The 25973-nt window shown below is 47.1% G+C and overlaps 1 protein-coding gene across 3 annotated transcripts in view; it reads right to left on the bottom strand.

Annotated features, from left to right (window-relative positions):
- LOC140427636 (1,4-alpha-glucan-branching enzyme-like) overlaps window positions 1–25973 on the bottom strand; it is an 885145-nt gene that overhangs the window by 277321 nt on the left and 581851 nt on the right. For all 3 annotated transcript variants that reach the window (XM_072513058.1, XM_072513059.1, XM_072513060.1), the window contains exons 11-12: window positions 18934–19044; window positions 1400–1571 (exon numbers count right to left, since the gene is read on the bottom strand). In XM_072513058.1, coding sequence (XP_072369159.1) covers window positions 1400–1571; window positions 18934–19044 — 283 coding nt within the window. The remainder of the gene's footprint in view (window positions 1–1399; window positions 1572–18933; window positions 19045–25973) is intronic.

The raw sequence follows: 25973 nt of genomic DNA, 5'->3' as shown, positions 1-25973 counted from the left end.
CCTCTCCCTTTCTTCCTTTACTGTCTGGTTTAAGTACACATCAGTGATTTGTTGCAATATGTTTAATTATACTTGATTCATTTCTCCGCGATTACCATTAAAATTCCAAAATGACTTCAAGCCCGAGACTGTGCTGTTGCTTAATGTGCTAATCAGTTCAGGATCTTCAATCAAAGCCCAACACGTTTCTTTGAACTTGCGTGTGTCTCACAGCAACCAGAATCTGACCGTTAAATTAAGCAATTGGAGAAAGGAAGTCTGGAACATGTTTAATTTGTTCTTTCACAATTTTCAGTCACAGCAACTCTTTCTCAACAAAATGTCCCACCCCAATTTGCAGCTAATGTAGTCACAAGGTCTGAATAATGCAAGTCACCCCATCACGCAACATCCCACTCTGATAAACTGACAGTTCCAACACAGCAGTTAACAGCCTTGAGTAACTGATATATTGTCAAAATAACCTTGAGAAACTCTCAGTACAGTCCTTCGGTAAGCGCAGCGCTCATACAGAATTTGAGCCTCGACAAGGAGGGCCCCCTCTGTACTGACCATCTGACAGTATAGCACTTCCATCACTGCTGATCTTCCAACAGATTAGCGGAGCCTCAGTACTGCCCCTTAAACAGTGTAGCACCCCCTCAGAACTGCCACTCCAAAGTCCAGCACCCCCTCAGTAATGCCCCTCCGAAGGTCCAGCACCCCCTTAGTACTGACACTCTGACATTGCAGGACTCCTTTAGAACTGACCCTCTGACAGTGTAGCACTCCCTAGGTACTGGCCCTCTGACTGTGCAGCACTCCCTCAGTACTGACCCTCTGACAGTGCAGCGCTCCCTCAATACTGACCCTCTGACAGCGCAGCACTCCCTCAGTACTGACCCTCTGACAGTGCGGCACTCCCTCAGTACTGACCCTCTGACAGTGCGGCACTCCGTCAGTACTGACCCTCCAACAGCGCAGCACTTCCTCAGTACTGACCCTCCGACAGCGCAGCACTCCCTCAGTACTGACCCTCCAACAGCGCAGCACTTCCTCAGTACTGACCCTCTGACAGGGCAGCACTCCCTCAGTACTGACCCTGTGACAGTGCGGCACTCCCTCAGTACTGACCCTGTGACAGTGCGGCACTCCCTCAGTACTGACCCTCTAACAGCGCAGCACTCCCTCAGTACTGACCCTCTGACAGTGCGGCATTCCCTCAGTACTATACCGGGGTTGTCGGTCTTGTTTTTTAAACCCTTGAGTTGGACTTGAACCCACAATGTTTTGACCCGGAGGTGAAAGCAGTTCCCTCTGAACTCCAGCCGATAGCAGAGCAACAAAAACAAAGAATATTATACTTTTGATGGTTCAGGCAGACGGCACAATGTTACAATCTTATCGTCTGTGGACTTACCAATGAAATTCAGGTATCCTTCTCCTCCCAGAGCATGCGTGATGAGACGGATCATTTTGTGCAGCTGTATGCCGCGGTCCACCACCACCGTTAAGGGAGACATAATGCTCATGTTCGTATACATCTCCGCGTCCATCAGCCAAAATGCTAAAGTCTTGTCCCCAACAAGGGCCTGTGTAACAAAATCTAAATGAACCGAGTGCCAAAGTACCTGATGTGCTCGCAGAGAAGTAACATGGAAAACGTTGCTGTATACGCTTCAATAAATGATAAAGATTATACTTCAATGTTGAATGCATCAAAGCGAAGCTCGGTCTGTTCTCTTTACAGCAGAGGTGGCTGAGGGTAAATTTAATAGAGGTGTTCAAAGTTATTGATAGTAAATATAAAAAACGGTTTCCAGTGGTGGGTCAGGGTGGGGGGGGTCAGTAACTAGAGGTTACAGATTTAGGGCACTTGTCAAATGGACCAGTGGGAAGATGGGACGTAATCCTTTTACAGAGAAAGGTGCGATCTTGGATGTGCTGCCTTTAAGAGCAATGGAAGTAGATTTATTCCTAACTTTCCAAATGGAATTGGATAATTACGTGTGAAGGAAACACACATGAAGAGCAATAGAAAAAGAGAAGGGGAAAGGGATTAACTGGATAAATCTTTTCAAGGAGCCATTACAGCAGGATGGGACAAATCACCTGTGCCGTGTGATTCATAGAACATACAGTGCAGAAGGAGTCCATTTGGCCCATCGAGTCTGCACCGACCCACTTAAGCCGATGAAATATTAATCCTCTTGAAAAGCTACTGTGGATTCAGCTTCCGCAACATTTCCTTGCCCGGCACACAAGGTCGTACAAAGTCAAATGTGCAGTTTGGTTCTCTTGCCCTACTTTCAAAAGGCTTGTGGATCTTGCTGATCTGCAGGCACAATTGTCAGGTGGATGTACCTTTATGAAATTGGTGTTTATCAAACAGCTGCAGTGATGTCAGTGTGTGGGTGGAGCTGGGCTGTCTGTCTTCCACTTTCGTTTAAAGCTGGGATCTGCAGTGTGTTTAGTTTCATTTTCAGAGTTGGAGAGCTGTATTCAAAGCAAGCAGATATGTAAAATGCTCTTTCTCTCTACAAGCTAAAGAATGTCTTCAGCTCGTTGATGATTTCAAAGTAATACCTGTTTCTGTTGAGAATTTAAACCTGCTGTCTTTATCAAAAAAAAGGGTTTCACATATGGATGTTGCTTACAGCAAATTATATGAGTCGGAACCCCTGGCTGGGGTGGAGAGAATGAGTCAGTTTTTGGGTCAGTTGAGGTTCTCGAGGGTGGATGAGGATCCGGTGGAAGGGCTGGGAGCCCCAATTGAAATTGAGGAAATAATTGAGGGGCTGGAGGGCATGCAGTCGGGCAAGGCCCCGGGCCGGACGGCTACCAGGTGGAATTCTATAAGAAGTTTTCAGAGATATTGAGCCCACTGCTGGTGAGGATATTTAACGAAGCAAGAGAGAAGGGAGTCCTCCCCCCAACAATGTCGCAGGCCTAATTTCATTGATCCTGAAACGGGAGAAGGATCTGGAGCAATGCAGGTCATACAGGCCAATTTAGAACATAGAACATTACAGCGCAGTACAGGCCCTTCGGCCCTCGATGTTGCGCCGACCTGTGAAACCACTCTAAAGCCCATCTACACTATTCCCTTATCGTCCATATGTCTATCTAATGACCATTTGAATGCCCTTAGTGTTGGCGAGTCCACTACTGTTGCAGGCAGGGCATTCCACGCCCTTACTACTCTCTGAGTAAAGAACCTACCTCTGACACCTGTCCTATATCTATCTCCCCTTAATTTCTCGACTGAATGTGGACGCCAAACTGCTGGCTAAGATACTGGCCACAAGGATAGAGGATTGTGTCCCGGGGGTGATAGGGGAAGACCAGACAGGATTTGTAAAGGGCAGGCAACTCAATGCCAATGTTCGAAAGCTTTTAAATGTTATTATGATGCCCTCAGAAGGAGGGGAGATGGAGGCGGTAGTAGCGATGAATGCGGACAAGATGACCTGCTCTTTTAAATTTCAGACCCGCTGGAGGGGATGGGGCAAGTTATGTGGATCCTCGGGGAATTTGGTAATTTTTCGGGGTATAAATTGAACATGGGGAAAAGTGAGATGTTCGCGATCCAGGCGAGAGGGCAGGAGGAGAGACTGGGAGAGCTGGCGTTTAGAATGGTAGGGAACAGCTTTCGATATCTGGGAATCCAGGTGGCCCGGGAATGGGAGGCACCGCACAAGTTAAACCTATCCTGGCTCGTAGAACAAATGAAAGAGGACTTTAAGAGATGGGATATCCTCCCACTGTCACTGGCGGGGAGGGTACAGACTGTGAAAATGACAATCCTCCCCAGATTCCCGTTTGTCTTTCAGTGCCTCCCCATCTTCATCCCGAGAGCCTTTTTCAAGTGGGTGAATAAGGTTATTTTGGGCTTTGTGTGGGCAAGTAAAACCCTGCGAGTGAAGAAAGTGTTGCTGGAGTGCAGTCGGGGGGGGGGGGGGGGGGGGGGGGGGGGGAGGGTGGGTTGGCGCTGCCGAACTTCTGTAATTACTATTGGGCGGCGAATATAGCCATGATTAGGAAGTGTGTGGTGGGGGAGGGGTCGGCATGGGAGCGGATGGAGGCGGCGTCTTGCAAAGACACCTGTTTGGGAGCACTGATAATGGCACCTCTGCCTTTCTCGCCGGCCCGAAACTCCACAAGTGCAGTGGTGGTGGCGGCTCTGAGAATCTGGGGGCAGTGGAGGAGATATAAGAGAGTGGAGGGAGCATCGGTTTGGGCCCCGATTTATAATAATCATCGGGTACCGGGTAGGCTGGATGGTGGGTTCCGGAGATGGCAGAGGGCAGGAATTAGGAGGATGGGGGATCTATTTATAGATGGGAGCTTTCCCAGCTTGAAAGCCTTGGAGGACAAATTTGAATTGCCAGCAGGGAATTGGTTTAGGTATTTGCAGGTGCGAGACTTCTTGAGAAGGCAGGTTCCGGCCTGCCCGCTGCTGCCACCAGAGGGAATACAGTACTCAGGGAGGTATCAGATATTTACCAGGAACTTTTGAAATCGGAGGAAACTCTGGTGGAGGAGCCTAAGGGCAAGTGGAAAGACAAGCTAGGGGGAGAGATAGAGGCGGGTCTGTGGGCAGATGCCCGAAGCAGGGTTGATACATCCTCATCATGTGCCAGGCTTTGCCTGATACAATTCAAGGTAGTCCACCGGGCACACATGACGGTGGCCCGGATGAGCAAGTTATTTGGGGTAGAGGTCAGGTGTGCGAGGTGCGCAGGAAGCCCAGCAAATCATGTCCACATGTTTTGGGCATGCCCAAAGCTTAAAGTTTTTTGGCAGGGTTTCGCAAAGGCAATGTCCACGGTACTCAAAACACGCGTGGTGCCAAGTCCGGAGGTGGCGATCTTTGGAGTGTCGGAAGATTCGGGAGTTAAGGGGGCGAAAGAGGACGACGTCTTGCCGTTTTCCTCCCTGGTAGCCCGGATACGGATCTTGTTAATGTGGAGAGACTGGAAGCCCCCGAGTGCAGAGACCTGGGTTAGTTACATGGCTGGGTTTCTCAGTCTCGAGAAAATAAAGTTTGCCTTAAGAGGGTCAATGGTTGGGTTCCCCCGGAGGTGGCGGCCGTTCGTCGACTTTCTCGGGGAAAATTAAAATGTCAGCAGAAGCAGAATTCCAAAGGGGGGGGGAGAGAGAGAGAGAGAGGGCCGGACTGTTGCTTTATGGTTGGGGTGTGTGACGATTGTGATGGGGGTGGAAATGTTTATTGTACCATGTTTATATCGCTGCTATTGTTATCATTATAAAAACTTGCAAATACCCCAATAAAAATATTTTAAAAAAAACTTTTGGATGTTGCTGGGAAAGGTATTAAGGGTTACCTATAGAGTATTGCATCTGTGGGGTTATGTGTGTTGGTAGTTGATAAGATGTTTACTGTGTGTTTATAAACTCTTAACTGGATTCGTAGAATAAATATTGTTTTGTTTTAAAAATACCTTTTTAGATAGATCACTGTTGCATCACACCTGCAAAATGGGCCCTTGTGTTCCATCAAAACCAAAATCTATTAAAAGTTGTGGGTCAGGTGAACTCCATTGTATACTTTGGTGTTCTCTAAACACCTGGCCCATAATACAATGCACACACCACTTAATGACCTTGTTCATGTGACTGCGATTCACCATAGGTAACCCAAATCCTGATCTCACCATGCTTTCCAGCAAGTATCATGGATCGTGATCAGTAGTGAAAATCTTGAGCTTATTTTCTTCCCCCCGCGCAAAGCCCAGGGTGCTAACGTCAATGGTAGCTTTTGAATTACCTCCTCAGCTGTTGTCAGTTAACACGATGGAGAACAACCTGCATTTATATACGAGTGAGTTCTCCCAGTGAGCCAGAGAAGACACAGCCAGAGTGAGACAGAACCAAGAGTGAGTTTGGGAATTTGAATCTAGGTGGGAATTGAATCAAATCAGTAAGGCAGCTCCTTTTGAATTTCAGGAGTTTAAATTAATTTAAATTCAGCTAGAATTGTGCAGTGTAGGTTAACAAGGGCTGCCCCACCCACTCACATAATTGGTTGGCAGTTAAGTGTCAGTCACTTAAATCTACCTTGATCTAAAAGCAGGTGGGGGAGGGGAGTCAATTCAGGACAATTTAAAAAGAGCAACTTGTAAACTCACTCCCATTGAGTTCTCCCAGTGAGCCAGAAAAGACACAGCCAGAGTGAGACAGAACCAAGAGTGAGGTTGGGAATTTGAATCTAGGTGGGAATTCCAAGCTGGGTGGGGAAGTGATGCTTTTTATTCCTGGTAAGTGACTGGTAAGTCGTGTTTCTGTTTTCTTTTCATTGGTATATGTAATTTTTTTTTCTTTGTTGTTTATTTATTTATTTATTTTTTGGGGGGGGGAATTGTAATTGTTGAAGTTAACCGAAGGTTTAAGACATGGCAGGAGATCTCAGACCCGTGTCATGCTCCTCGTGTGCGATGTGGGAGCTCAGGGACACGTCCACTGTCCCTGGCTCCTTCACGTGCAAGAGGTGTGTCCAGTTGCAGCTCCTGTTAGACTGCTTGACGGCTCTGGAGCTGCGGATGGACTCACTTTGGTTTGGAGCATCCGCAATGCTGAGGACGCCGTGGATAGCACGTTTAGCGAGTTGGTCACACCAAGGTGAAAGGTACTGAGGAAGATAGAAAATGGGTGACCAAAAGACAGAGCAAGAGTAGGAAGGCAGTGCAGGTGTCCTCTGCGGTCATCTCCCTGCAAAACAGATATACCGCTTTGGATACTGTTGAGGGAGATGGCTCACCAGGGGAAGGCAGCAGCAGCCAGGTTCATGGCACCATGGCTGACTCTGCTGCGCAGCTGGGCAGGAAGAAGAATGGCAGGGCTGTAGTCATAGGGGACTCAATTGTAAGGTTAATAGACAGGGGTTCTGCGGACACAATCGAGACTCCAGGATGGTATGTTGCCTCCCTGGTGCAAGGGTAAACGATGTCTCGGAGCGGCTGCAGGGCATTCGGGGTGGGGGGGTGTGAACAGCCAGCTGTCGTGGTGCACATAGGCACCAACGATATAGGTAAAAAACGGGACAAGGTCCTACAAGCTGAATTCAGGGAGTTAGAAGTTAAACTAAAAGGTAGGACCTCAAAGGTAGTAATCTCAGGATTGCTACCAGTGCCACGAGCTAGTCAGAGTAGGAATGCCAGGATAGATAGGATGAATGCGTGGCTCGAGAGATGGTGCAAGAGGGAGGGATTTAAATTCCTGGGGCATTGGAACCGGTTTTGGGGGAGGTGGGACCAGTACAAACCGGACGGTCTGCACCTGGGCAGGACTGGAACCAATGTCCTGGGGGGGTGTTTGCTAGAGCTGTTGGGGAGAGTTTAAACTAATATGGCAGGGGGATGGGAACCGATGCAGGAAGTTGGAAGGTAGTAAAACAGGGACAGAAACAAAAGGCAGTAAGGGGGAAAGTGCAAGGCAGAGAAGCCACAGTCAAAAATCAAAAAGGGCGACAATACAAGGTACAGTGACTGAGGGGAGCTCAGTGAATAGGACCAGGAATACTAAAAGGAATAAAACTGGAAGTGAAAACATGAATGGTAAGCGACGCGGCAGGTTGTTACATGACGATATGGGTTCAACAACAAGGAAAATTAGGAGAAAGGTTAAGAGGAAATATAACTTAGGAGAGGTTACTGATCGAGGTGTTAAGATTCAGAACAGAGGTAAAAAAGCCAACATAAGTATACTTTACTTGAATGCTCGTAGTATTCGGAATAAGGTAAATGAGTTGATGACGCAAATCATCGTGAATGACTATGATTTAGTGGCCATTACTGAAACATGGTTAAAGGATGGTCACGACTGGGAGTTAAATATCCGAGTGTATCAAACTATTCAGAAGGACAGAGTGGATGGTAAGGGAGGTGGTGTAGCTCTGTTATTTAAGGATGACATCCGGGCAACAGTAAGGGATGACATCGGTGCTATGGAGGATAAGGTTGAATCCATTTGGGTGGAAATCAGGAATAGTAAGGCGAAAAAGTCACTGATAGGAGTAGTCTATAGGCCACCAAATAGTAACATTATGGTGGGGCAGGCAATAAACAAAGAAATAACTGATGCATGTAGAAATGGTACAGCAGTTATCACGGGGGATTTTAATCTACATGTTGATTGGTTTAACCAGGTCGGTCAAGGCAGCCTTGAGCAGGAGTTTAAAGAATGTATCTGCGATAGTTTCCTAGAACAGAATGTAATGGAACCTACGAGGGAACAAGCGGTCCTAGATCTGGTCCTGTGTAATGAGACAGGATTGATTCAGGATCTCATAGTTAGGGATCCTCTCAGAAGGAGTGATCACAATATGGTGGAATTTAAAATACAGATGAGGGTGAGAAGGTAAAATCAAGCACTCGTGTTTTGTGCTTAAACAAAGGAGATTACAATGGGATGAGAGACAAACTAGCTAAGGTAGACTGGGAGCAAAGACTTTATGGTGAAACAGTTGAGGAACAGTGGAGAACCTTCCAAGCAATTTTTCACAGTGCTCAGCAAAGGTTTATACCAACAAAAAGTAAGGACGGTAGAAAGAGGGAAAATCGACCGTGGATTTCTAAGGAAATAAGGGAGAGTATCAAATTGAAGGAAAAAGCATACAAAGTAGCAAAGATTAGTGGGAGACTAGAGGACTCGGAAATCTTTAAGGGGCAACAGAAAGCTACTAAAAAAGCTATAAAGAAGAGTAAGATAGATTATGAGAGTAAACTTGCTCTGAATATAAAAACAGACAGTAAACGTTTCTACAAATATATAAAACAAAAGAGTGGCTAAGGTAAATATTGGTCCTTTAGAGGATGAGAAGGGAGATTTAATAATGGGAGATGAGGAAATGGCTGAGGAACTGAACAGGTTTTTTGGGTCGGTCTTCACAGTGGAAGACACAAATAACATGCCAGTGACTGATGGAAATGAGGCTATGACAGGTGAGGACCTTGAGATGATTGTTATCACTAAGGAGGTAGTGATGGGCAAGCTAATGGGGCTAAAGGTAGACAAGTCTCCTGGACCTGATGGAATGCATTCCAGAGTGCTAAAAGAGATGGCTAGGGAAATTGCAAATGCACTAGTGATAATTTACCAAAATTCACTCGCCTCTGGGGTGGTCCCGGCGGATTGGAAATTAGCAAACGTGACACCACTGTTTAAAAAAGGAGGTAGGCAGAAAGCGGGTAATTATAGGCCAGTTAGTTTAACTTCGGTAGTAGGGAAGATGCTGGAATCCATCATCAAGGAAGAAATAGCGAGGCATCTAGATGGAAATTGTCCCATTGGGCAGACGCAGCATGGGTTCATAAAGGGCAGGTCGTGCCTAACTAATTTATTGAGGACATTACCAGTGCAGTAGATAACGGGAAGCCAATGGATGTATATCTGGATTTCCAGAAAGCCTTTGACAAGGTGCCACACAAAAGGTTGCTGCATAAGATAAATATGCATGGCATTAAGGGGAAAGTAGTAGCATGGATAGAGGATTGGTTAATTAATAGAAAGCAAAGAGTGGGGATTAATGGGTGTTTCTCTGGTTGGCAATCAGTAGCTAGTGGTGTCCCTCAGGGATCAGTGTTGGGCCCACAACTGTTCACAATTTACATAGATGCTTTAGATTTGGGGACCAAGGGCAATGTGTCCAAGTTTGCAGACGACACTAAGATAAGTGGTAAAGCAAAAAGTGCAGAGGATACTGGAAGTCTGCAGAGGGATTTGGATAGGCTAAGTGAATGGGCTAGGGTCTGGCAGATGGAATACAATGTTGACAAATGTGAGGTTATCCATTTTGGTAGGAATAACAGCAAAAGGGATTATTATTTAAATGATAAAATATGAAAACTGCTGCTGTGCAGAGAGACCTGGGTGTGCTAGTGCATGAGTCTCAAAAAGTTGTTTTACAGGTGCAACAGGTGATTAAGAAGGCAAATGGAATTTTGTCCTTCATTGCTAGAGGGATGGAGTTTAAGACTAGGGAGGTTCTGCTGCAATTGTATAAGGTGTTAGTGAGGCCACACCTGGAGTATTGTGTTCAGTTTTGATCTCCTTACTTGAGAAAGGACGAACTGGCACTGGAGGGTGTGCAGAGGAGATTCACTAGGTTAATCCCAGAGCTGAAGGGGTTGGATTACGAGGAGAGGTTGAGTAGACTGGGACTGTACTCGTTGGAATTTAGAAGGATTGTTTCCACTGGCGGGTGAAAGCAGAACTAGGGGGCAGAGCCTCAAAATAAGGGGAAGTAGATTTAGGACTGAGTTTAGGAGGAACTTCTTCACCCAAAGGGTTGTGAATCTATGGAATTCCTTGCCCAGTGAAGCAGTTGAGGCTCCTTCATTAAATGTTTTTAAGATAAAGATAGATAGTTTTTTGAAGAAGAAAGGGATTAAGGGTTATGCTGTTCGGGCCGGAAAGTGGAGCTGAGTCCACAAAAGATCAGCCATGATCTCATTGAATGGCGGAGCAGGCTCGAGGGGCCAGATGGCCTACTCCTGCTCCTAGTTCTTATGTTCTTTAGTAAAACATCCGAAAACTCTGCTACTTCTTTGACTGTGAAGGGCTTTGGACATCTTGTGGTTGAGAAAGGTGCTGGATAAAAGCAAGTCTTCCTCATCTCCAGTGGAACAATGACCAAACAAAAGCTAACATTAAGTCCCTGTGGCCCAAGTGCTCCAAACAAAGCAGAAAGAAAAGCAAAGTGCTGCAGATGCTGGAAATCTGAAATAAAAATCGAACATGCCGGACAAACCCAGCAGGTCTGGCAGCAACGCTGAAGAGAAAAACAGAATTAATGTTCTGAGTCCGATTAACTCCAAGTTTGCGGATGAAACAAAGATTGGCAGAGTTGCTAATGGTGCCGAGGATACAACAGGATATAGATATCCAGGATAAAGCTGGTTTAGCTCAGTGGGCTAGACAGCTGGTTTGTAATGCAGAACAAGGCCAGCAGCGCGGGTTCAATTCCCGTACCAGCTTACCTGAACAGGCGCCGGAATGTGGCGATTAGGGGCTTTTCACAGTAACTTCATACTTGTGACAATAAAAGGTTATTATTATTATTCGATAGATTGGAGACTTGGACACAGAAATGGCAGATGGAGTTTAATCGGGACAAATGCGATGTGATGAATTTTGGAGGATCAAATCTAGGTATGAATTATATTGTAAATGACAGATTCCTTAGGAACATTAACATGCAGAGGGATCTGGGCGTGCAGGTCAACAGATTCCCTAAAAGTGGCAACACAGGTGGCCAAGGTAATTATAAGACATATGACATGCTTACCTTCATCAGCTGGGACATTGAGTACAGGACTTGGAAATCATGTTGCAGCTATATAAAACCTTGGTTAGGCCACATTTGGAGTACTGCGTGTAGTTACGGTCACCACATTATCAGAAGGACGAGGAAGTTGTGAAGGGAGTGCAAAGGATGTTCACCAGGATGTTGCCTGGTCTCTCGGCTGTTTGCTATGAGGAGAGGTTGAATAAGCTAAGATTTGTTCCACTGGAAAGACGGAGGCTGAGGGGAGACCTGATAGAGGTCTACAAAATTATGAGAGGCATAGAGAGGGTGGATAGTCAGAGGTTTTTTTCCAAGGATGGAAGTGTCAATTACAAGGTGAGAGGGGGAAAGTCTAAGGGAGATGTGCGGGGTACGTATTTCACGCAGACAGCAGTAGGTGCCTGGAACGCGCTGCCAGAGGATGTGGTGGAAGCAGGCACGTTAGTAACATTTAAGAGGCATCTGGATGGGTCCATGAATAGGGGGAAATAGAGGGATACGGTGCAAGTCAGGGCAGAAGGTTTCATTTTTAGTTACGGCATCATGATCGGCACAGGCTTGGAGGGCCGAAGGGCCTGTTCCTGTGCTATACTTTTCTTTATTCTTTGTTCTTAAGGCTGGTTCTGTAGAAGGATCGTGTGAACAAATGGTGCCAGACCTGCTGAGTTTGTCGACCTTATTGTTTTTTTATATCAGAAAGTGGTCTGTGCAGTGTTTCAGAATATCATGTTTGGTTTTGCAGAACTGCTACTGTTTATGAGCAAAATAATACTTTCAAAAGTAACAGCACACTAAAGCTTTATAAATGTTCCTTCAGAGCAGCGCCGAGAATTTTAATAAGCTTGGTGAATCAGCGGTTTTATCGGTCCTTTTCATAAGGTTTGTCTACTGAGGGAGCTGATAGGACTTGTAATTTAAGTACAGTTGTCAGGACATTCTCAGGCAGTCATTACTGGGTAAATGAATTAATTGGAATACTGAAATCCAATTTACAAAAGGAAAAGAAAATTGAAGGTCTAGACAAGTCTTCAAATAAAGCTTGGCAGCTATGTTCTTCCAAGACACGCCACAGCCATTACAGTGAATTGTCCGACAGTAACGGAAATATAATGTGGAAAGGTTGCTCAAGTCATGATGTTCAAGTAAATAATTTAACTTCTACATTGAAGTAACATACAGCGGTGCAAATGCAATCACAAATTCCATGACATGGACAAGCAGGGCTGTTGTTATCTAATTTGTTCCTCTGTTGAATATGTTGCCATGCAGTCAAAGAGGTAAGGTGCAAGGAGCATCTTAAAGAAGGAGAGAGAGGTGAAGGGGAGAGATTTTGGGAGGGGATTCCAGAGCTTCGGGTCGAGGCAGCTGAAGGGTGGAGCGATGAAAATCAGGGACACGCAGGAGGCCAGAAAGGGAAGAACTCAGAAACCGCATAGGGCGATGTGGCACGGGGGGGTGTGGGGGGGGGGGGGGGATTTACAGAGAGAGGGGGGAGTAAGGTCGGGGGGAAGATTTGAAAATAGAAACATAGAAAATAAGAGCAGGAGGAGGCCATTCGGCCCTTCGATCGTGCTCTGCCATTCAGTGTCACTCGATAGCCTAATCCCACCTTACCCCAATGTCCTTTTATCCACTTCACCCCAAGTGCTATATCTAACTGCTTCATGAAAACATACAACGTTTTGGCCTCAACTACTTTCTGTGGCAGTGAATTCCACAGATTCACCACTCTCTGGGTGCAGAAATTTCTCATCTCTGTCCTAAATGGTCCACCCCGTATCCTCAGACTGACCCCTGGTCTGGACACCCCCACCATCAGGAACATCCTTCTTGCATCTACCCTGTCTAGTTCTGTTAGATTTTTATAGGTTATGAGATCCCCCCCCCCCCTCATTCTTCTGAACTCCAGAGAACCTTCGCTGCACTCCCTCTTTAGCAAAAACATCCGTCGTCAGATAAGGAGACCAGAACTGCACACAATATTCCAGGTGTGGCCTCATCAGTGCAGAAGGAGGCTATTCGGCCCTTTGGGTCTGCACTGACCCTCCGAAGGAGCATCCTACCTGGGTCTAATCCTCACCCTATCCCCGCAATCCAACCTAGGGGCAATTTATTATGGCCAATCCACCTAACCTGCACATCTTTGGACTGTGGGAGGAAACCAGAGCCCCCGGTGGAAACCTACGCAGACACAGGGAGAACGTGCAGACTCCACACAGTCAACCGAGGTCGGAATCCAACCAGGGTCTCTGGTGCTGCGGGGCAGCAGTGCTAACCACTGTGCCATCATGTCACCCTTAAGGAAGCCATTTGGGTCCATATGGAGAAAGAACTGGAAGATATTCAGAGTTAGGCTGATAAGTGGCAAGTAACATTACCACCATACAAATACCAGACAATGACCAACAAGGCAGAATCCAACCATCTCCCCTTGACATTCAGTGGCATTACCATTGTTAAATCCTTTATCAATATCTGCAGCTGTACCATCGACCAGAAACTAAACTGTGTCAGCGAGTAAAGAGTAAAGACACCATAGTCTCAGGTGACCTTAGGCTGCTTTTCCCTTTGAGGGGGAGAGCTGATTGGTGGTGGTTTAACCTGAGGGTCACCACACCTCAGGCAAGGAGCAAAGTTGAGAAGGCGGTACGGGAATTGAACCTACGCTGTTGCCCTCGCTCTGCATCATGAGCCAGCTTTCCAACCAATTGAGCTAAACTGGCCAGCTACCCTATCGCTAGGAGGGCAAACAGGCAGAGGTCGTTGTACATATTGGTACTAACGACATAGGCAGGAAGGGGCATGAGGTCCTGCAGCAGGAGTTCAGGGAGCTAGGCAGAAAGTTAAAAGACAGGACCTCTAGGGTTGTAATCTCGGGATTGCTCCCTGTGCCACGTGCCAGTGATGCTAGAAATAGGAAGATAGAGCAGCTAAACACGTGGCTAAACAGCTGGTGTAGGAGGGAGGGTTTCCGTTATCTGGACCATTGGGAGCTCTTCCGGGGCAGGTGTGACCTGCATAAGAAGGACAGGTTGCATCTAAACTGGAGAGGTATAAATATCCTGGCCGCGAGGTTTGCCAGTGTCACACGGGAGGGTTTAAACTAGTATGGCAGGGGGGTGGGCACGGGAGCAATAGGTCAGAAGGTGAGAGCATTGAGGGAGAACTAGGGAATAGGGACAGTGTGGCTCTGAGGCAGAGCAGACAGGGAGAAGTTGCTGAACACAGCGGGTCTGGTGGCCTGAAGTCCGTATGTTTTAATGCAAGTAGTATTACGGGTAAGGCAGATGAACTTGGAGCTTGGATTAGTACTTGGAACTATGATGTTGTTGCCATTACAGAGACCTGGTTGAGGGAAGGGCAGGATTGGCAGCTAAACGTTCCAGGATTTAGATGTTTCAGGTGGGATAGAGAGGGATGTAAAAGGGGTGGCAGAGTTGCGCTACTGGTTAGGGAGGATATCACAGCTGTACTACGGGAGGACACCTCAGAGGGCAGTAAGGCTATATGGGTAGAGATCAGGAATAAGAAGGGTGCAGTCACAATGTTGGGTGTTTACTACAGGCCTCCCAACAGCCAGCGGGAGATAGAGGAGCAGATAGGTCGACAGATTTTGGAAAAGAGTAAAAACAACAGGGTTGTGGTGATGGGAGACTTCAACTTCCCCAATATTGACTGGGACTCACTTAGTGCCAGGGGCTTAGATGGGGCAGAGTTTGTAAGGAGCATCCGGAAGGGCTTCTTAAAACAATATGTAGGCAGTCCAACTCGGGAAGGGGCGGTACTGGACCTGGTATTGGGGAATGAGCCCGGCCAGGAGGTAGAAGTTTCAGTAGGGGAGCATTTCGGGAACAGTGACCACAATTCAGTAAGTTTTAAAGTGCTGGTGGACAAGGATAAGAGTGGTCCTAGGGTGAATGTGCTAAATTGGGGGAAGGCTAATTATAACAATATTAGGCGGGAACTGAAGAACCTAGATTGGGGGCGGATGTTTGAGGGCAAATCAACATCTGACATGTGGGAGGCTTTCAAGTGTCAGTTGAAAGGAATTCAGGACCGGCATGTTCCTGTGAGGAAGAAGGATAAATACGGCAATTTTCGGGAGCCTTGGATAACGAGAGGTATTGTAGGCCTCGTCAAAAAGAAAAAGGAGGCATTTGTCAGGGCTAAAAGGCTGGGAACAGACGAAGCCTGTGTGGAATATAAGGAAAGTAGGAAGGAACTTAAGCAAGGAGTCAGGAGGGCTAGAAGGGGTCACGAAAAGTCATTGGCAAATAGGGTTAAGGAAAATCCCAAGGCTTTTTACACGTACATAAAAAGCAAGAGGGTAGCCAGGGAAAGGGTTGGCCCACTGAAGGATAGGCAAGGGAATCTATGTGTGGAGCCAGAGGAAATGGGCGAGGTACTAAATGAATACTTTGCATCAGTGTTCACCAAAGAGAAGGAATTGGTAGATGTTGAGTCTGGAGAAGGGTGTGTAGATAGCCTGGGTCACATTGAGATCCAAAAAGACGAGGTGTTGGGCGTCTTAAAAAATATTAAGGTAGATAAGTCCCCAGGGCCTGATGGGATCTACCCCAGAATACTGAAGGAGGCTGGAGAGGAAATTGCTGAGGCCTTGACAGAAATCTTTGGATCCTCACTGTCTTCAGGTGATGTCCCGGAGGACTGGAGAATAGCCAATGTTGTTCCCAAGAAGGGTAGCAAGGATAATCCAGGGAACTACAGGCCGGTGAGCCTTACTTCAGTGGTAGGGAAATTACTGGAGAGAATTCTGGAATTCATTGGAAGCAAATGGGCGTATTAGTGAGAGGCAGCATGGTTTTGTGAAGGGGAGGTCGTGTCTCACTAACTTGATCGAGTTTTTCGAGGAGGTCACAAAGATGATTGATGCAGGTAGGGCAGTGGATGTTGTCTATATGGACTTCAGTAAGGCCTTTGACAAGATCCCTCATGGTAGACTAGTACAAAAGGTGAAGTCACACAGGATCAGGGGTGAGCTGGCAAGGTGGATACAGAACTGGCTAGGTCATAGAAGGCAGAGAGTAGCAATGGAAGGATGCTTTTCTAATTGGAGGGCTGTGACCAGTGGTGTTCGGCAGGGATCAGTGCTGGGACCGTTGCTGTTTGTAGTATATATAAATGATTTGGAGGAAAATGTAACTGGTATGATTAGTATGTTTGCAGACAACACAAAGGTTAGTGGAATTGCGGATAGCGATGAGGACCGTCAGACGATACAGCAGGATTTAGATTGTTTGGAGACTTGGGCGGAGAGATGGCAGATGGAGTTTAATCCGGACAAATGTGAGGTAATGCATTTTGGAAGGTCTAATGCAGGTAGGGAATATACAGTGAATGGTAGAACCCTCAAGAGTATTGAAAGTCAGAGAGATCTAGGAGTACAGGTCCACAGGTCACTGAAAGGGGCAACACAGGTGGAGAAGGTAGTCAAGAAGGCATACGGCTTGCTTGCCTTCATTGGCCAGGGCATTGAGTATAAGAATTGGCAAGTCATGTTGCAACTGTATAGAACCTTAGTTAGGCCACACTCGGAGTACAGTGTTCAATTCTGGTCGCCACACTACCAGAAGGATGTGGAGGCTTTGGAGACGGTGCAGAAGAGATTTACCAGAATGTTGCCTGGTATGGAGGGCATTAGCTATGAGGAGCGGTTGAATAAACTCGGTTTGTTCTCACTGGAACGACGGAGGTAGAGGGGCGACCTGATAGAGGTCTACAAAATTATGAGGGGCATAGACAGTGGATAGTCAGAGGCTTTTCCCCAGGGTAGAGGGGTCAATTACTAGGGGGCATAGGTTTAAGGTGAGAGGGGCAAGGTTTAGAGTAGATGTACGATGCAAGATTTTTACACAGAGGGTAGTGGGTGCCTGGAACTCGCTACCGGAGGAGGTAGTGGAAGCAGGGACGATAGTGACATTTAAGGGGCATCTTGACAAATACATGAATAGGATGGGAATAGAGGGATACAGACCCAGGAAGTGTAGAAGATTGTAGTTTAGTCGGGTAGCATGGTCGGCACAGGCTTGGAGGGCCGAAGGGCCTGTTCCTGTGCTGTACATTTCTTTGTTCTTTGTTTGCTATGAAGGTGAACACACGATTTGCCTTCTTTACCGCCTGCTGCACCCGCATGCTTACCTTCAGCAACCGGTGCACAAGGACAACCAGGCCTCGTTGCACATTCCCTTCTCCTAATTTGTGGCCATTCAGATAATAATCTGCCTTCCTGGTTTTGCTATCAAAGTGGATAACCTCGCATTTATCTAAATTATACTGCATCTGCCATTCATTTGCCCACTCACTCAACTTGTCCAAATCACACTGCAGGATCTCTGCATCCTCCTCACAGCTCACCCTCCCACCCAGTTTTTTCAGAATTTTAAAATCAAAGCTATTGCCAGATTGGGAGACACTGTAGATGAGAAAGGACATAAGTCGACGGGCGAATGTGACTCAGTATGAATTAGGACAAGGGAAACTGAATTTTTGATGACCTGAAGTTTGTCAATGTGGTAGACAAGCCAGGAGTGCAATGAAATAGTCATGGATGAGGGTTTCAGAACCAGAGAAACTGAGATGGGGGAGGTAATGGTGGAGTGGTATTGTCACTGGACTAGTTAACCAGAGATCCAGATTAATGCTCTGGGACATGTCATGTGAGGGTCCCTTTACGAAAAGCGTGTTTTATCAAATGGCTGTAGTGATGTCATTGTGTGGGTGGATCTGGGCTGTGATTCTGTCTTTTACTTTCGTTTTGAGCTGGAAGCTGCTTTGTGGCTCAGTTTTTTGGCTTCATTTTCAGTTGGGAGCTGCATCCAAACAAAGAAGGTGTATTTTTGGTCTCTCTGCATGCTAAAGAATGTCTCCAGACCACTTGATAACTTAAAAGTAATACCTGTTTTCTGTAAGGAATTCAAACGTACTGTTTTGTATAAAAAGGGTGTTTGGCTTATGGATGTTGTTCGGAAAGTTATTAAGGGTTACCCATAGAGTACTGTATCTTTGGTGAGATATTTGTGTTGGTAGTTGATAAGATGTTTACTGTCTGTTTATAAAATGTTAACTGGATTCATAGAATGAATATTCTTTTGTTTAAAAATATTTAAGATCTCTGTTGCATCACACCTGGAAAGTGGGCCCTTATGCTTCTCATAATCAAAATCTATTAAAAGTTGTGGGTCAGGTGAACTCCATGATATACTTTGGTGTTCTCTAAACCCTGGCCCATAACAAAACCCAGGTTCAAATCCCTCCACTGTAAATGGTGGAATTTGAATTCAATAAAAATCTGGAATTTAAAGTCTAATGATGACCGTGAAACCATTATTGATTGTCGTAAAAACCCATCTGGTTCACAAAGTCACTTAAGAAAGGAAATCTGTCCTTACCTGATCTGGCCTACATGTGACTCCAGACCCACAGCAATGTGGCTGACTCTCAACTGCCCCAAGGGTAATTAGGGATGGGCAATAAAGGCTGGCACAGCCTGCAATGCCCACATCCCATGAATGAACTTTTAAAAAGTCAGGCGATACGACACAAGTGAAACTAGGCCATCTGGTTATGTTGTGACAGCACACAGTGGCAGCCAACCTGGGGGTCAACAAGTCTGGACGAGGGGTTACCTGGTCATGGCTCTCAGCATAGGCGATGCACTTCTCCCCATACCGCCGGTTTGTTAGTGTGAAGACGATGTTACCCATGTTCCAGTCTTCATCCTTCAACTCTTTCAATATCTGCAGCCATTAAGAGGAGTTACAGTTTACATATTGTCCCCGTGGCACAAACACTTAGTTAGAAATAAATCACATTCGAGCATCAGAGTCTGAAGCTGACAATCAAAATTAGTTAAAAATTTTATTATCTATCTGCAGTCAGGCTCCCCAGTCCTTTCACATTAAAACAGATTCAATTTATACGCAAATCTTTTGCAGTTATTATGCAATAGAAAAGCAATTAAGTCACAGGTAACAGATAAAAATCCTGTGGCAATAGCTGACTTGTTTAACAAATCAGATAATAGCACCACTAATTCTGTTCTGAGAGACATGGAATCTAGGTTCAGCCAATCATGGGATTTTTAATCCAGCTGCACACAAAGGTCTCCAGCTCCATAAGAGAGAAGCTGGCCGGTGTCACAGCAACAATTAGGAGGTCTTGCTCACAGCTGAAAGCGCTGTGGCTCAGTGCTGACAAGCCTGTGCCTGCTGCTAGGCGCTGTCTGGAAGGAGTCACTCATTCAATGTGAACATGCCAAAAGAAAAACAGAGCAGGTCTATCAATATTTCAAAAGAGAAATTATCAGAAGAGTTCTGACAAAGACACTCCACTAGCAATTTGAAGCTACCATGCTGAATGTCAAATGATAACCATTCATTATGTCTCTCCAAGCATTATCGAATCAAAGGTTGAATTATAGAATCATAGGTTGGGTGGCACGGTAGAACCTGGGACCCTGGAGCTGTGAAGCAACAGTGATACCCACTGTGCTACTGTGATGCCCTTGTTGTTGGGGCCCACAGCCTTTGCAGTATCCAGTGCCTTCAGCCATTTCTTGATATTGCATGGAATGAATCAAACTGGTTGAAGACTGAGATGCCAGAGGAGGCAGAGGTGGATCATCCACTCGGCACTTCTGGCTGAAGATAGTGTTTTTAAAATTCATTCATGGGATGTGGGTGTCGCTGGGCTGGGCCAACATTTGTTGCCCATCCCTGAGGATATTTAAGAGTCAACCACATTACTGTGGGTCTGGAGTCACATGTAGGACAGAACAGGTGAGGATGACAGATTTCCTTCGCTAAAGGGCATTAGTGAACCAGATGGGTTTTTACGACAACCAACAATGGTTTCATGGTCATCATTAGACTTTTAATTCAAGGTTCCAGATCTATTGAGAATACTTCAGCTTGGTCTTTTGCATTAATGTGCTGGGCTCCATCATTGAGGATGGGAATATTTGTGGCGCCTCCTCCTCCAGTGATTGGTTTAATTGTCCACCATCGTTCACGGCTGGAAGCGGCAGGACTGCAGAGCTTAGATCTGATCCACTGATTATGGAATTGCTTAGCTCCGGCTGTTACTTGTTGTTTATGCTATTTGGCATGCAAGTAATCCTTGTGTTGTTGACACCTTTTTTCGGTCTGCCTGGTGTTGCTCCTGGCTTGCTCTCCTGCACCCTTCATTGAACCAGGGTTGACCCCCTGGCTGGGTGGTATTGGTAGAGTGGGGGATATGCCAGGCCATGAGGTTGCAGATTGTGGGTGAATACACTTCTGCTGCTGCTGATGGCCCCCAGCGCCTCATGGTTGCCCCAGTCTTGAGATGTTCGAAGTTTATCCCATTTAGCACAGTGGTAGTGCGAGCACAATGGACGGTATCCTCAATGTAAAGACGGGACTTTGTCTCCACAAGGACTGTGCTCTGGTAGCGAAAGAGAAAATGCTGGAAAATCTCAGCAGGTCTGGCAGCATCTGTTGGGAGAGAAAAGAGCTGACGTTTCGAGTCCGATGACTCTTTGTCAAAGCTGGGGAGACACCTAGACATCATGGTAGAGCTAGCAAGGTAAAGCATGTTGAAGATCACTACCGCGATGTCTAGGTGTCTCCCCAGCTTTGACAAAGAGTCATCGGACTCGAAAAGTTAGCTCTTTTCTCTCCCAACAGATGCTGCCAGACCTGCTGAGATTTTCCAGCATTTTCTCTTTCGTTCCAGATTCCAGCATCCGCAGTAATTTGCTTTTATCCTGTGCTTTGGTCGCTCCTACCGATACTGTCATGGACAGAAGCATCTGCGGAAGGCAGGTTGGTGAGGATGAGGTCAAGTATGTTTTCTTCTCTTATTGGTTCCCTCATCACCAGCCGCAGATCCAGTCTAGAGCTATGACCTTTGGAACTCAACAGCTCGGTCAATAGTGGTGCTATCCCGCTCATAGAATGACACATAGAATGTGCAAAGACCCTGGGTGTTATTGAAGGTAGCAGGGCGGGCTGAGAGAAATGTTAAGAAAGCATACAGTATTCTCAGCTTTATTAATAGGATCATGGAAAACAAGAGCATGGAGGTTATGCAGAGCTTGTTTAAGACACTATCGTTCGTCCTCAGCTGGACTATGTCCAGGTCCAGGTGCTGCACTTTAGGGAGGATGTGAAGACATTGGAGTGAGTGCAGAAAAGATTCAGCAGAAAGGTTCCGGGGATGGGGTTCTGAAATGGAGTCGTGAAGTTGGGTCTGTTTTCCTTGGAGAAGTGGCAATGGAAAGGAGATTTTATAGAGATATTCAAAATACTGCTTGGATGAAACCGTGCACGGTACCAGCATGCCAACCCCTGGATCGTGTTAACCCATTCCGGGGGCAACAGTAGCTCCTGCCCGTTTGTCCCACCGACCACCTGCAGACCCCAGTGACTGCGGAGGCCTCTGGCCGTGCGCCTCAAAGCTATTGCTAATGGGGTTTGGCAATCATGGTTAAGTGAGTACTTCATACAATGCAAGTGGATTCTGGTGGGTGGGCAGGCCACGTAGAATGTGGGAGTCATTGCCTAGATCCCAAACACACCTTGATGTATGGACACTGTGCTTGAACACTGCGGGACGCAACACCACACACGCAGCAGCCAACATCCGAACACCCAGGGCACACAACTCCGGGGACATGTCCACAGCTGGAGGGTGGGTGAGTGGGTGCTACGGGGAGGGGGAGATGCCTTGAGGGATGGGCCAAGGGTTCGGAGGTCGGCCTGCCTTGCGGAAGAAACTGACAGAGGCATCAAGTGTTTTTAACGTATCACAGGTGTTATACAGTTCCCCACTCCCAATGGTGACACCCCACTCTCGCCCCCAACCTCCTCCCATTGCAACCCTCCCCCAATGCACCTCAGTGATCTACAACATGCTTCACACCTTGCTAGCTCTACCACGATGTCTAGGTGTCTCCCCAGAATGCACATCTAAGAATAATAATCTTTATTAGTGTCACAAGTAGGCTTATATCAACACTGCAATGAAGTTACTGTGAAAAGCCCCTAGTCGCCACATTCCGGCGCCTGTTCGGGTACACAGAGGGAGAATTCAGAATGTCCAATTCACCAAACAGGGGACTTCTTTGGGGACTTGGACAGTGACTGAAGCCAGGAATTGAACCCGGGTCCCTGGCGCTGCGAAGCAACAGTGCTAACCTCTGTGCCACCGTGCTGCCCATCTGAGATGGAGACAGCCAGCTGCTCACATCGTTCCGTGGCCTTTATGCCCCTGGCGGGCGTCCTCTGGGGGTTCTGGGGCCAGGGGGCCCTGGTGCATGTGTCGACAGCACATGCACAGCGGTGCCGCCCTGTCTCGTATGCTGACCTCGAGACGCGGCAACATCAGAGGGGAGGAACTCTGGAGTGCTGGTGGCCACCATCCCCACTCCATGGGACGGGTCCGGGTTGGCACCCAGTGCCCCTCCCTCCGGCTTGGTGCACACCTCGGGACGGAGGGGCAGCTCGTTCGAGCCCCGCTGGCCTTGCATCACCTGGCACTGCCGGCCCTGGCGGCTCCCCGATGACTGCACCAAAGTGTTGACACACTCGCCGATGCTCCTCAGTGATTGGGTCACACTCTGCAGCACCTCGGCAATGCCCAACTGTGACTGGGACAAGCTCCGCTCTGGCCTCGGCCATGCCCATCTGAGAGCGGGACATGTCCCACAGAACCTCATTAAGGTCAGCCTTGTACTGGGTAACATCCCCCAGCGAGGCGGACATTCTGCCGAAATCCTCGGCCGTGGCCGTCACCGAGTGCGCGACACCTTCACTCATGGTGCCGACGTCGTCGGTCGCCACCCGAGGAGTGGTGGCTTCGGTGCCACGACACCTTGTGCCAGGCGGAACTGGCTGCCCTGTGGCTCACTCTCCGGGACATCCCTCCTGGCCTCCACCGCATCTCGGAGTCCCGCCAGGTCCGCATCGCCGAATCCTGGGGCCGGTCTTCTCGGCGCCGTGGCTGTGAGTGGGGTGGGGTTGCCTGTGCAAGTGTTGTCTAAGCGCTGTACGACCTTGTTAGCGAGGGACTGGCGAGCACGGCCCTGGCCAATCGGCTGGCGAGCCTTCATTTGCAGCGAGACCCCCATGGGGTTTCGTTAACGTTGAATTGCGCTGCCGGCCTCGCTGGGCCCAGCGCCGGGAAGCTCGCGGCTGTTCCCGCTCGCTACCACACTTAGAAATCTTTCCGGTGAATCGCGGCCATTGCCTGAGAGTGCCGTGGTGGCAGGTTCAATCGAGGCATTCAAAGGAGAATTAGACAGTTACCTGAAAAGCAAAAATGTGCAGGTTTACGGGGAGAAGGTCGAGGAATGGCATGAGCTGAATACAAGGTGAATTGCCTCATTCAGCAAGGCAGTGCCGATGTGATGGGCCGAATGGCCTCCTCGGTGCTCCAACAATTCTGTGATTCTGGTTCTCTGAAATCTTATCTCTACCCTCTGGTTCTTTTGCTAATTGCTATGATTCTCTTTCTATTTCAGGTTGGTTTCCATTCATGTCCTGCAGGAGCCTATCACCATTCCCAAGATATCCAGTCCCAAGATATCCTTCTGATAGCAAAGAGAAAGTCGCTCTGGGCTATTCGGGATGGTCAATCAATGTGTCTTTGCAAGTGCTGTTCATAAAAGCCATGCATCCTTGTGAACCAAAGTTGTATCTCGATACGATTGTGCTTTGCAGATAACATTTCCTTTAACAGACACTATACTAATTGAAGTGCCACTCTGTCCAGAGTTGTCCATTCTTGCATTGTCAATTTGACAATCGACATACAAGTCAGAAAATGTGTTTTCTCTGCTATTCCACTGCGTACAGATGACCAGCCTGAGGATCATCACATCAACTTCACACCATACAAAATCCATCGATTTTACTTTTAAACTGACTGCGCCCACTGTCAATATCTGTACATCCTTTAAAAACAAAGAGAAGAGAGGTTAATCCTCTCCCGACATTAACTGAGGCAGGACCTGTGGAGTCAGAGGAAAAATAAACACAGAATTTAACATTGCTGCATTGATCTCAGGATGTTTCAAAGTTCTTCGCAGCCAATGAGCACTTTTTGAAGTGTTGTTAACTTTCTAATGTGGGAAAACATTAGGGAAACAAGGGCTGGTGCAGACTTGATGGGCCAAATGGCCTCCTGCACTGTAGATTCTATGATTACAGCCCATTTGTGCAGAGCAATGTGCGAATAGCAATGTACTTTTATGATGACACTGGTCAAGGGATAAATACTAGCCCGGCAGGAGAACTCCCCGACTCTGCTTTGAAATAAGAACCAAGGTTGTTTTCGGCCCCCCCCGACAACTTGATTTGGTATCGCGTCTGAAAGGCTCCTTCAGCATTGGCACTAACGTGTCAGCCTGGATTTTGTGATGGAGTTGGGAGTTGAACCCACTTTGCTTAGACTCAACGCCACCCGCTGGGCCACAGCTAGAGTAAGATCAACTTCAGTAGGCTGCTCATCACTTTGTGCGCATCTCGAGAATGAAATGTTCCAAAGTACGAGTGTAGGTGTTTAAATACATGGTTATCTCTTATTTCTGCTCCTTTCCAGCACTTAGTTGAACACTACAGGTAGCTGATTATGAATGCTTTGGATTTGAATATATATATATATATATTGCTTTTCAAAACCGAACTGAAGAACAATACTGCAGACGCTGGAAATCCGAAATAAAAATGGGAAGTACTGGGAACACTGAATAGGTCTGACTGCATCTTAGAGATGATGTGGAGATGCCGGCGTTGGACTGGGGTGGGCCCAGTAAGAAGTCTTACAACACCAGGTTAAGGTCCAACAGTTTTGTTCCAAATCACTAGCTTTCGGAGCACTGCTCCTTCACCTTCACCTTCAGGTGGTTCACCTGAGGGAGGAGCTGCGCTCCGAAAGCTGGTGTTGTAAGACTTCTTACTTTGCATCTGAGAGAGGCAGTTATCACGGCCCTGAAAAATGAGCTTACTTTCTTCTTCCATCAACACTGCCAGAGCTGTCACTATGTTCAGCACTTGTACTTTTGTTTCACAATTATAGGCAGGTTGGTGGCAAAGCGGTATCGTCACTGGACTAGTAATCCAGAGGCCCAGGGTAATGCTCTGGGAGACGGGGTTCGAATCCCACCAGGGCAGATGGTGGAATTTAAACTCAATGTCAAAACAAAATCTGGAATTAAAAGTCTAATGATGACCATTGTCAACTGTCCTAAAAGACCCAACTAGCTCACTAATGTCCCTTCAGGATAAACCATTCACTCACCACTGACACACAGTGACAACCATGTGTGCCATCTGACAAGATGCCCTGCAGGACGGAGTACTGCGCAGTTTTGGAATCCACATTACAGGAGGGATGTGATCGCACTGGAAAGGGGGCAGAGGAGATTTACCAGGATGTTGCCTGGGCCGGAGAGTTTTAGTTATGAAGGATAACTGATTGTTTTCCTTGGAGCAGAGGAGACTGAGGGAGGACATGATTGAGATGTACAAACTGACGAGGGGCTTGATAGAGTAGACAGGAAGAAACTTTTGACCAATGAGCAGGGGGTACTGATTTAAGGTAAGCGGCAGGAGGTTTATTGGAAAAACCTTTTTACCCAGAGAGTGGCGGGAGTTTGGAGCTCGCTGCCTGAAAGGGTGGTGGA

The sequence above is a fragment of the Scyliorhinus torazame genome, chromosome 8 (genome assembly GCF_047496885.1).
Source record: "Scyliorhinus torazame isolate Kashiwa2021f chromosome 8, sScyTor2.1, whole genome shotgun sequence".
Taxonomy (NCBI): domain Eukaryota; kingdom Metazoa; phylum Chordata; class Chondrichthyes; order Carcharhiniformes; family Scyliorhinidae; genus Scyliorhinus; species Scyliorhinus torazame.
Note: the sequence above shows the minus strand (reverse complement) of the source record. Positions and strands in the feature narration are given on the sequence as shown.